This window comes from Pocillopora verrucosa, chromosome 12 (assembly GCF_036669915.1).
Source record: "Pocillopora verrucosa isolate sample1 chromosome 12, ASM3666991v2, whole genome shotgun sequence".
Classification (NCBI taxonomy): Eukaryota; Metazoa; Cnidaria; class Anthozoa; order Scleractinia; family Pocilloporidae; genus Pocillopora; species Pocillopora verrucosa.
Genome location: NC_089323.1, coordinates 18,296,363 through 18,308,661, shown reverse-complemented (window position 1 = coordinate 18,308,661; position 12,299 = coordinate 18,296,363). Strand labels below are relative to the sequence as shown.

The 12,299-nt window shown below is 40.3% G+C and overlaps 1 protein-coding gene across 1 annotated transcript in view; it reads right to left on the bottom strand.

Annotated features, from left to right (window-relative positions):
* LOC131771493 (uncharacterized) overlaps window positions 1-12,299 on the bottom strand; it is a 28,966-nt gene that overhangs the window by 700 nt on the left and 15,967 nt on the right. The window contains 38 exon segments of the mRNA XM_066158924.1: window positions 597-976; window positions 979-1,108; window positions 1,110-1,171; window positions 1,292-1,345; window positions 1,988-2,027; window positions 2,029-2,073; window positions 2,075-2,148; window positions 3,177-3,200; window positions 3,203-3,290; window positions 3,292-3,432; window positions 3,568-3,593; window positions 4,117-4,270; window positions 4,272-4,288; window positions 4,752-4,883; window positions 4,886-4,972; window positions 4,975-5,031; window positions 5,527-5,534; window positions 5,691-5,719; window positions 5,721-5,836; window positions 6,195-6,476; window positions 6,941-6,973; window positions 7,072-7,119; window positions 7,557-7,686; window positions 7,688-7,715; window positions 7,877-7,923; window positions 7,925-7,990; window positions 7,992-8,021; window positions 8,023-8,099; window positions 8,102-8,158; window positions 8,573-8,605; window positions 8,994-9,008; window positions 9,011-9,061; window positions 9,064-9,195; window positions 9,838-9,980; window positions 10,723-10,902; window positions 10,904-10,947; window positions 10,949-11,001; window positions 11,958-12,145. Coding sequence (XP_066015021.1) covers window positions 597-976; window positions 979-1,108; window positions 1,110-1,171; window positions 1,292-1,345; window positions 1,988-2,027; window positions 2,029-2,073; window positions 2,075-2,148; window positions 3,177-3,200; window positions 3,203-3,290; window positions 3,292-3,432; window positions 3,568-3,593; window positions 4,117-4,270; window positions 4,272-4,288; window positions 4,752-4,883; window positions 4,886-4,972; window positions 4,975-5,031; window positions 5,527-5,534; window positions 5,691-5,719; window positions 5,721-5,836; window positions 6,195-6,476; window positions 6,941-6,973; window positions 7,072-7,119; window positions 7,557-7,686; window positions 7,688-7,715; window positions 7,877-7,923; window positions 7,925-7,990; window positions 7,992-8,021; window positions 8,023-8,099; window positions 8,102-8,158; window positions 8,573-8,605; window positions 8,994-9,008; window positions 9,011-9,061; window positions 9,064-9,195; window positions 9,838-9,980; window positions 10,723-10,902; window positions 10,904-10,947; window positions 10,949-11,001; window positions 11,958-12,145 — 3,301 coding nt within the window.

Below are 12,299 nucleotides of genomic sequence, written 5' to 3'. Positions count from 1 at the left end.
GAGCTACGATACTGTTCAGGAATCTATCTCTGACTCCATGTTGTCGTGCAAATTTCCCTAGTTTACGAGTGTAATCCCCCTCCCCCCCCCTCATGAAAATAGACAGATAATGGTGAGACAGCCTCAGGAAAAATATGGCATTGAAAGATGAGGAGGAGGAGGAGGGAAGATTACTCAGACTGGCACCTTTTCCTATTTACCCAACAAAGTATTCGATAATCGATGTAGCTACTTTTGAATTAGTTTGGGGCGACAAGAACATTGTTGAAAGGTGAATTTGAAATTGAACCAAAATAATACTCTTCTTCCAGTTCTTTCAAGCACAGCACAGGTTATTAGACAATCACTATGAACCAATGAGATAAGAACTTGCAGACTTTTACATTTAAGCCTTCAATGTTTTCAACATCTAACTTCTCCATACAGTATCACCCATGCATCAAACACTGAGCTCACGCGGATAAAATAAATAATTGCTGACTAAAAAAGCTTTTAACTGTCAAACAAGTTTTCCTTGTCAGTAACATAGGAAAATTTCAGAGACAGAGTTAGGAGAACATGCATAATGATTTTAAGATACAAAGGGAATAGCATACCATTTCCAGGTGTATAGCCTTAGCGATAGTACCCGCTCTAGCGACCAGACTGCTGTACGAGCGAACCATATACACGTGCCTGTTCCCGTAGGTAAAGGGTCGCAGGTATCGCTGATCAACATAACCAACTCCAATGATAAACACCTTGACGCCATAACGCCTGAACTGCGACGGAAGCCTACTGATGAGGTAGGAGGATCTTGCAGTCTGCTTGCCGCTGACTACCACCACCAAGACCTTTCGGATGAAAGAGAACATCTGCCTCCTTGCGAAGAAATATCGGAGACAAGCTTGTAATCCGAGATCGACTCGCCGACCGACTTGGTTTGGAAAGCGGATGTAGTTCAAGGCTCTGAGTACCAGACCTAACGAGTTGTATGGTTCAAACGCATGCGCAGATGTGGCCGGCTTCCGTAAGTTGCCACACCAACGTGTGATTGGTACTTACTGATTGTGAAACGACGGGCGATCGACTTGATGAAGGCCTTCTCAAAGTGGAAATTTCTGCGACCCGACATAGCGGGAGCCATCGATCAAGAAAGCAATATCAGCAGTAACACCGACGTGAGACACACCTGTTATATATGAAACATGAAATAAGCATCGCTTCATATTGACTCCTTGCTTTATCTCATTGCTTTCAAACATGTCACATCAAAGGAGAAGACTGAAAAAATACACGAGTGAATACTCACTTCCACCGGGTAATTTTGGCCGCACTGGTTTCGGACGCACTGGCCTGATTCGCCCTGAAAGCGAAAAAACACCAAACGATTGTAAAGAACCTACCTTAAAAGATGCTCGAGAATGATGGATAAAGTGTAAGTTCACTGTTTTAGCGATGTATCAGCTCTTTTTTCTCTTTCTCTATTCTTGTGTTCCCAAAAGCTACTCGAGTTGATACAAAAACAGAACGCACTTACGCCAGTGTCCGCTCTTTCGTCCGGAATATTGTGTACGAGTCATAATAATATAAGAATTTCGGAGTAAATCCATTAGCGTCCTTTAGAAAATTTTGCAATCTTATGGCTGCACTACTCGCTATCTATTCTGTATTGGATAGTAAGCATAATGAGTAGCCTATAAGTGTGCGATTGTAGAAAAAACCAAAATAAGAACGTGATACTGTATCGTTGTTTACGTTTTTGAACGACTATAAGATGAAACCAATACATTCTTCGTTCTTAATTCATGCCTGATAGTTGATCATCATCATCAGTGAATTACCATTCATACAATGATACATGTGTCTACTTACATCTAACAGTTTTGCTTACTATCGTAACGAAAGTCTACCTTCGAATTTTCAACCTCTAGTTCCTGATCAATTCAAAATAACAAGTATGACAAGCATACTGGTTCAAATCAAGCACATAGCTTTAGTTACTTACTGACGCAGTTGCCCCATTTCCTATCCCGATCATAGTTTGGGTGTGATAGCGCACCATCTACGGCTGTGGCGAGTCTTTGTGCAGGCTGTTGTAACGACGGCCTTTGTAAATGAACGGAAACAAACAGCAATGTCGGCTTGTGGTTCGTTTCTTGCAATATCCTGTTTTAAAGAAAGAGAAAAACCCCAGCTGTATGTCAGTTCTGAAAAATATTAAACATTTTCGCCCTAATATATACTGCTCTCCATACATTTCCGAAGGTGTTGACAAGGAGAATTTGTTGAAAAAATCCATAGCTTTTCTAGTCAGTGATCATTTCCTCCATTCTTGTTACGTCAATGTTTCATTCAGAGGTGATACAGTGAGGAGAAACTACATTCTTATCACTTAGGGATCAAAAATTAAAGGGAAAAAAGCAGTTATGATAACCACTTAATTGTAACGGGAAGCCCGAAGGAGGATAGACTAGCGCAAATAAACACACAAACAAACAAAAGAATAACAACAACAAATTCCTCGTTAAAGCTGTATCACATCATTTGCGACCGTGCTTGAAGCAGCTTCTACACGATATTGCGATATTGTGCAGAGTAGTTAACTTTCAGATCAGACAGTAGGGGAGAAATGAATACCGACAAGAGACAAAGAAGGCAAATTTGAACAAGGACTGGTGGTACACACTCCAACAACATTGGCAAAAAAAAAAAAATTCAGATGGACAGACCCTTACGTAATTTTTTTCCAAATCTACCATTTTCTTTTCCTTATCTTTAACTACTTAAATAATTTTGTCATCATTGGTCACGGCGGTATACAAGACGCGTACTTCATAAAAAAGTGAGTATGCGCATGAGTATGCCACAAGTCTCTCTACGACCTGGTGGTAACGCATGCGCAATTGTATCGGTGTGCGAGAGATCGTAGAATGAACTATTGTTAAGGCCGCACCAAACCTTTTACACCCTAACATCAGTATGCATATGCTGTTCTCTATACATTTCCTAAGGTGCTGACAAGGAGAATAAGAGTTTCTTTAGTTTGGCAATCGTTTCTTTTATTCTCATGACCTTAACGTGTGATTCTGGGGTGATATTGTGAGGAGAAATTTCATGTTAGTCACCCTTAAGGTTAAAATGGTTAATTGTAATTTACTGTCTGTGAACAAGTTTTTCAACACGTTAAAACTTACCTCTTACGGAGTAAACATCATTAGCCAAGGTCCTCCCTTTCCATTCCTACACCTGTTGGATCGTCCATACTTCCTATACGTCAACTGAGCTCTTCGACCTGTGGCGCACCATCCCCTGATGTTGTACAGCGAACACACTGAAGCCCATTCTCATGGCCACCAAAGCGCATTTCGTAATGGCGTCTGCTCTTCTGCCGGTAAAAATAACCGTCGAGAATGGAATCTCGACCTTCCGCTTGTGGAACGGCAACGTCGACTAGTATCACGGAAAAAACCATCCAATTGCTTTGGCTGAAAGAAGAGAGCATATACATTTAAATTAAATTTTCTTATACAAGAGAGGGAAGCAGAAGAGCGAACTGTCCCACAAAGAAACTCGCTTACCGCTGACTCCGGTAGTGATTCGTATGGGTGGAGCTGTTGACGACAAAAACAAAATGCAAAATCTTTAACTTTGGCGACGCCTACTTAATACTTTATGAAAGGCTTAAGCGCCAACAAAGAAAGACCTTGGATACACTTAGACTGTACATTTAAAAGCCTGAGCCTCTGCAGACCGTCAAAGACATAAAAAGCGTAAGCGTGACTGAGATAAATACGAAAGGTTAGAGATAACTTTTGGGTCGGAGAGTTTGGATCTAAGGCTATACTCGAAAAAAGAGCTGGTGTCAAAAGAAACTAAATGAAGGCAAACGATGACCGCTTTAGAGAACTTATATAACGTGTTGTCTGAAATTAATAATTCTCAAACACGAGAAAGAAGACAACACTGGACCTCCCAAGATAAACAAAATTATTTGAAGTGCAATAATGAGCATTAAAAACGTCATTTTGTGTGGCAAACAGAGGAGGGAAAGACTCAGAATTTATGTTTAAGCCCCTGAAGGGCGATGTGTTAATAAAAATTCAAACCAATAAATGAGCAAGTGAGTTTTCTCACATCTTTTCCTCTGCAGTATCCCCAAGGCTGTTCCCCTTCGATATCCTCCAAAGGTGATTGGGCACCAGGGCCTTGTCTTTCCACGTCTGGTACACGAATAGTGTCTACGCCCGCGATATACAAACGGAAAAACGCAGCAGTGACCTCGAGTAGTTCTTGTGACGACATGTTCCTAGAAATAAAGAAGTATAGAAAATACAGAAAAACCATAGCGAGATTCCAGGCTTTTTCAAATGGTTTTGAACTTCAAGTTTCTAAGTTGTTATAGGATTATAAAGCAGCGTATCAGACTACTAAAGTGGTGTAACCCTTTCTAGCATGTCCTTGTGAATTTTAACAACCAACCTAATTCAACAAACTATCTAAGGAATAAAACACAATAAATGAAATTAAGGCGTGTATCTGTTGGTTGTTCTAGATTTTCAAGTGCAGTAAAACAAAATGGTGCATCACGTTTCAAGCTTAACCAGTCAACGTTTATTGCCTGAGGGAGACTGGCACTATGCGGTCAAAACAGCAAGTGACACATTGAAGGACCTTTGTTTAGTTTTTGTTGCATTTGAACTGCGCTTTATGTAACTTCAAAGACAAAACAAACCTGTGAATATATTGACCACTTGGTGCAAATCAATTACCTGATACTCTGTAAACATAATTGGCCCAAGGCCCCCCCTTGCCATTCCTACACCTGTTGGATTTTCCATATCGAGCGCAAGTTCTATGAGCCTGCGGTCCTGACGCACACCATCCTCCGTCCTGAACACCAACACAGCGTACCGCTGACTAGCAGCAGTCAAGGCGCATAATTTGATGGCATTTCGTCGTAGTTTATAGTTTCCTCTTAAAAGGCGACTTCTCCGTCCATTTGTGGTATGGCCCGCCGAGCTGTGTCTCTATAGCAACCAATTCTTTGAACTGAAAAGAAAAAAAAACAAAAACAAAAGAGAAAAACACGAGGTTTACCTTAAATAATTAAAAAAAAAAAGGAGATGGCAAATTTTAGTCTGTTGATTCAAGTGAAGAAAGATGTTATTCAGTGAATGGCAAAGGCATCACGCATGAAAAGATGAGAAAAAAAAGGTTCTCTGGCATTCACTGAATTAAGATCTTCCTTACAAAAATAAAATCTCTACCATAAAATTAAAATACTAGAGTAAGCCTTACAAGAAATACGAAGATTTTGTCGTGAGGTTTTGTAAAATTGCTGTATCTTTATCTGCTAAAAATCATTTTGCTTAAAATCAGAAATTCATTCGACAAAGGTATAATCATGGTTATATATATATTTCCATGGGAGCACAAAGCTTTTCCTATAAAATACTTAAACAGCAGGATATAGCTCGTAATCTTTAACAAGTGTTAAATAAAGAAAATAAAACAACTTATCCTTATTGAGGGTGTGACCTTTACAGGGCGTACTGCAATCAAAAAAGACAGATCAAACGTCAAATATTTGTCGCTTTCTAATGCATAGCAAATACAGACTTCCTATTGCAGACCAAAAAAAAAGTTTATTTACTCCAAGAGCGATACAAAGACATCCCTAACCTCATCGTCCTCCGCAAAATCCCAACAGTTTGTCCACGTCATAGTTTGGAGTGAGTGGCGCACCATGGACGGCCTCTGGAGCGCACCTGGAGCAAGCGGTTGTAACGCCTGCCGCGGTAAATGAACGGGAACACGCAGCAGTTCTGGCTGGTCGTTCTTGTTCTGCAGGAGCCTGAGACGAATTGAGCCGCATAGATTCAGTAGTGTACGCTAATCATATCCCGCTTTCTCTAAAATACTTCCTGGGCTCATTCTTCGAAACATAAGGAATTTATGGCGGCATTTGTCAAGAACAAAACAAAAAATGCGTCGAAAATGGCCAGCATGTATAAAACTATTGTTGCAGATGGGGCGTCTAGATTCTTCAACTTTTTGTTGATGTGCATGAAAGATAAAAAAGGGTGAACGTTTCGGAGATTGAATGGTACAGACAGAACAATGTCACGAAATAGTTTCCTGCTTCCAAATGGACACGTCTATTTAGAACCACGAGAATTCTCTTAAAAAGCCGTAAATAATTTTTCTCTGACCTTTCAAGACGTAGACATCAGTAGCCCAAGGTCCTCCCTTTCCGTTCCTACATCTGTTAGATCTTCCGTATCTACTGTATGTTAAGTGTCTGTCCTGGAAGCAGCACACCATCCCCCATGCTGCACTGCGAAACACTCTAAAGCCTCGTTTTTGTGCAGCAAGAGCACATTTTCTAATGGCGTCCTTCCGTCGACGATAACTTACTTTAAGAAGACGACTTCTCCCTTACAGTGGAGATATGGCTCGTCGGCCTGTGTCTCTGAAGCAACCGATGTTCTTTGCTGTAAAAAAATACATGGAAAAAAAATGAAGGATAAGATGAAAAATGAAGTATTTTATACTTTTATACTCCTGCAACTAACTGTCAAAGTGGAATCTCAAAGGCGGATTCAGAGAATTCATAAAAAGGAGGCCGAAAAATCGCGACTGGAGAATAGACTCCCTCCACAAACAGTAATTTCATACACATCCATACAAGGTGCTTACAAAATAATTAAAAGTAGAGTGGCGAGTGCGCCCCCTACTTCGTCTCTCCAAACTAAATACAACGCGCATAAAACCATAGGAAGCACGGACAGTTCCTCAAAATATGGTACTTTCTTTAAATTTCTTTGAACTCGACATGCTCTGTCAGCTTTTGCATGTAGCAAACATACAGGCGTGCTTACACTAAACGGAACAATTTTTCCATTGCGCAAAATAATAAGTAACCTAGTTACTACAATATTTGCAGAGGGATACAAACCTCCTAATCCAACGGTGATTCTTACAACTGTTCCTGTAGACACAAATTAAAATAAGGCGAATGAATTGCAAGATATTTGCACAAAATAAAGATAGTGAGGTGCACAGAGATGTTCCGAGTACAATTCTTACCTGGCCTTATTGGTCTAACCGGTTTTACAGGTCTAACCGGGCGACGTCCTGAGAAAAAGTAAATCAAAAGAATTATGTTCTCGTTCTTAACACACTGTTATTGTGAGTAATCTTCACATCGATTTTAGAAAATTGAACAAAAGCTGTAGCAGAAATCACCCCGATCAATAATGGAGGAAAAGATCGTTAAAAGCATTAAACTCTAAAGACTAAAACTAAACTCTAAAGATATGTTGTGAAGCAAAAAAAATACTTTAAGTGTGAATGATAAAAACTTCTTGGAGAGCTCTAATCTTTCGAGACCAATATTTATCTCCTTTAAAAGTCAATTAATATCCAGGAGAAAATGTGGGGTTATGGCAGAATGTCAGAAATAGTTTTGATTCAAAATCAAATTCGCAGTACTTAAAACATAAGAAACGAATAGCAGATAATAAGGAGAATTGAACTTAAGTTCTTAGGGGGTGAAAGGATCTGGAACTTACCAGCACAGTTACCCCATTTCTTGTCTCTGTCATAGTTGCCGGTCAGCGAGCACCATGGACGATTGTGATTCTTTTTCGTGCAACTGTTATAACGGCGGCCTTTATAGATGAACGGGAAGCTGCAGCAGTAAGCGAGAGGGTGTTCTCTTTCGGCACCTCCTACGAAAACAAAGCGAGAGCTGTATGAAACAGAGCCATAATAGGCGGAATAGCACTGTTTTGTCTCATCGTACTTTCAATCGAATCGTCCGATCGTACGGGCGAGAGTAGCCCCGAGAAGGATTGTGAATATTACGAAGCGACAATCTCTTTAGCATCACTCGAATAAATATACGTCATTGGCCCAAGGTCCTCCTTTCCCGTTTCTACCACCGATTGGATCGTCCATACCTCCTGTAAGTCAAGTGAGCTCTTCGACTTGTGGCGCACCATCCCCTGATGTTGTACAGCAAAGGCTACCTGACCAAGCCCTCAAGGCAACCAGAGCACATTTGTCAATGGCGTCGGCTCTTCTTCGGTAATAATCCCGGAGAAGAATATCTTGCCGTCTATACCGGGAATAGCTCGACGAGCAGTGTCGCGCCAGCAGCCTCTTGACTTGACTGAAAATACATGTCAACATATTTTTAAGGTCAAAACTTCGCCTTTTTTATTTGTTTACTAAAAATCAAATCCTGATGATTTTTAAAACGATCTCGCAAGTAAGAATGAATCAAGATGAGTGAATGAAATGTTCGTTCTAATTTTGTTAGCCCTAACAAGTCTAAACTTTTTATACTTATTACAAATTAACTGACTGATCACTGTCGCCGAACACAATGAAAGCATTACGCGGGAGTATCAGATTCTCTATTTGTTCTAGGTTTTCACAAAAAGTGGTATTTTAGGAGATAATCTAATAACATTTCGTAATAGGGAAGATTTGCTACAAAGATGGCGGGGTTGATTATCTCATAACGGAATTGTTCATGGTCATTAAAATATTCTTTTAGAAATAAGTAAAAAAAATTACATACCTCTCACTCCAGTTGTCACCTTTATTGGTTTGGCTGAAAAGATCAATAAATTTATTAATAATATTTACAATAATAATATATTTACCTTTTGTTAAAACTTATACAAATGCACCATATAGAAAAAGGTCAAGATCCAGCTTATGACAATGAGAGGCCAAGCTGACAAGGCCATATGTACATAAATCAGGCAGGCAAGGATAGAAGTCAACTATGAAGACAAACTGTGAGTAACTGAGGACCGTAGTGTGTGTGTCTTCCTTCCAGAAGGGCAGACAAACATGAAGCGCTTGAAACGAGGACTGATACAGCAAGACACACAGGCAGAGAAATATAAAGCAGAACAACATACAAACTGAAAAAAACGAGAAACATAGGAACGAAGAAAGAAGGAACAACTCCGAGGCAAATTGATCTGACTTACGTCTTGCTCCACCCTGCAGTACCCCCACAGTTTGTTCGTCGTAAAGTCAGGAGTGATCGCGCACCACTTTGGCCACGACTGTTTGTAGCACAACCTCTGTATCGACGCCGGCGATACGTGAATGGTAAAAAAAAAACACCAAGCAAAAGGTAGCCCAAAGTTGTAGTCGCGAAAGAACCGAAAAAAAAACCATTTTTCCCCCCTAGTTAAGTGCAAAAAAATCATAATCCAAATACCACCGAATTTATGGAAAAGAAAACCAAAGAAAGGGTTTTATGAGAGGAATTTATCAGTTTATGAAACCGAAAAGTCAACACGAAAAAGGGTTTTTTTTTTTTTTGATAAGTGAGGAAAACCAACCAAGGTACCAAAAGGGGCGTGTTAGAAGAAAGGAAAAACTCCTTTACCGTAAGACATATACCTGGTTAAAGGAAAATAAACTGAGCCATAACACTAGACAGACAATTAAGTGGGCACCTCGTTAGAGTTTCACAAACCAAAATTAATGTGACTATAATGACAACTCAGAAATAAAGAATCAATTGATGACCTGGTAATTAATTATTTCCTTGACAAACTTTCTATGGCTTTGCTTTTACTCGCTGTTGCGCGAATGGCGCAGGAAAAAAATTCCGGACCTGTGATCAGTTATTGTAAAGGGTGGATTGGGTAAGAGCACACGATCAACCAATAACATTCGAGGATTTAAGGTTCCGCGCCGTTGAGATGCTTTCATACAAAGACTGTTACGCAGTTTGTACGCCAGTTTTTACGCAGTTTTTTTTGATAGCTGATGACGTTTAGATGATAAAATTACTAAATGGTTGAGAAACATAAACGAAACCTGAGATTCTGTAAACATCATTCGCCAAAGGGAACTCCATTTCCAGGTCTGCACCTGTTGATCGGCCGTACTTGGCGTAGGTTCTGAAAGCCCGCGGATCTCCGATTGCACACCAGCCGGCAATGGTGGAATACAAAAACACCCTAAAACCAAATCGAAGATGGGCTAGCCAGGGCACACTTAGCAATGGCTTTCTTTCTTCTCTGGTACTTTCCTATGACAAGCAGAAGTTTACCGTCCAATGGTTGGATAGGCTCGGTGAGATGTCTCACGGAGAGAGCAGCCGATTCTTTGGACTGCAAGTGTAAAGATGATAGGTCATCGCAATTGACCAATCTGATGCATTTGAGTAAAGTAATATGACAATTGCAGAAGAACGTTGAAAAAATATTCAGTAGAAAAATAATGATCATGGAGACCGAGGAGTTGCCAAGCAGGAGGCTAGTTACGAAAGAAGATTTCCGAATTTGTTGTGGCAAACGTATTTCATTTGTTATTTTATGTAGCTCATCACACTGCGGAAAGAAAACTAGCGTTTCAAAACAAGACGTTCAAGAAAGGGTCGGACTTAGTAAAGCACCCGTCAATGACAATTTTACAAAAATGTCCTAAAGTCACCAAAAACACATTTAAGAGGAGCATTATAGAAAAAAAAAAAAAAACAAAAGGTAAATAAAAAACCCACCAAACGAAGGAATACTTACTGCTAATCAATGGAGCGATCTTTAGTGCAGGAACTAAAAGAAAAAAACCGGAAAAAACAAAGTTTATTGAGTAGTTTTTTTCCTTTCAATTTGAATATAACTAACAAAATAAAAGGAAAAAGGTTCTCGGGAGAAGGTAGAAAAAAACTTTTGTAATAACAATGGAGAAATGTAAACGAACTTCAAAATAACTTGCGCATCGAGAAGTGAGTACTGTGGTGTGAGCATAACTTCACAACCAAAGATGTACGGGGGGCCCTGTTGGTATTTAAGATAAACATAGTCTTCACATACGCGTCCACGACAGTATCCCAACAATTTGTCCACGTCATAATTAGGAGTAATGGCGCACCAGGGCCGGTTTTGAGTTGACCCTTGAACAGCTGGTGTACATTCTACCTTTGTAGGACAAACGGGAACACGCATGCGTTGTTGCGTGTTGTTCGCGCACGAGCGGAGCCTAGAGGAATAATATAATTAAATCAGTCATTGGTACTTTTGCCGGTTGGCTTGGAAGACAGGAGTAAACTAATGAATGTGTTGTTCGGCGGGCGGGTTTTGTTCGAAAGGCAATGGACCAGCGGGTTCAATCATTTTGCGCATGAGCCTACCGATAATTTAATAGGCAGCTGTGCTGAAACCCAACACGAGAACGACCATGCTTTCCCCACGCAGTGTAACCCTTTACACCCTAACATCAGTATTGCATATTCTCCATACTGTTCTCGATACATTTCCACAGGTGCTGACAAGGAGAATTTGTTTAAAAACTCAAGAGCTTCTTTAGTTGGTGATCATTTATTTTCTTCTCATGACCTTGATGTTTCATTGGGGTGATTTTCTATGGAGAAAGTAGAGGGTTAATCACTCTCAGGGGTGAAAGGGTTGACCAAGACAGCAGAAAGAGGTTATAGGATAGCGTGGGGTAGACCAAACGGAAACTGGTCTTTTAATGAAACGTCGGGGTTAACACTATAGCTAAGTTGATTCATATCCAACATTCTCTACTCCCTTGTAAGTATTTTTAGCAACGTAGGAAAACTTTACAAATAAGTTCATCTCTCTACCACGCCCTACATAAGCGTAGTTGATTTAGAGGCAAAGATGATTTCATTGTTTAAGGCAGTTGTGTCATGAGTATTACACGCGGTTTTAGCCGTTTTTAGTTACTTTGGAGGGATTCAGTTGGCCATTAAGATTGAAAACATCCCGACTGGAGGACATGAAACTGGAAGGAAATCAAATACGAACCCCAAAGCTCACGGCAAAGCAGTAGAAACAAGTAATCAGTAACCTATTGGGTTAACTCAAAACTTGGCAGAAAAGTTACGGTTACCTGTCAGAACGTAAACAGTGTTTGCCCATGGTCCTCCCTTGCCATTCGACCCCTCGTAGATGTTCCGTATCTTCCATTACGTTCGATAGGCGAACGAAATTTAGGATGAAGCAAACCAGGCCATGGTGCTGTATTGCAAAACACTCTATATCCTGGTCTTGCTGCAGCGAAACCGCATTTTGAATCGACATCTTCTTCGTCGGTAAGGTAAGTGAAGGAGGACGGCTCATTCCTTCCATAGTTGGAAACGCTCGGCGGACCAGTGTCCCTGAAGCAACCGATGGGTATGGCTAGAGTGGATAAGAATATTTTTAAGAGTTGGTCGTTCGCAATCCCTTTAATTTTAGTATCCATCCGTAACCTTAACTTTTTTTTTTTTGGTTTCATACTTGTCCCTTAGGTTTGTAGTCTGCGTTCCATAC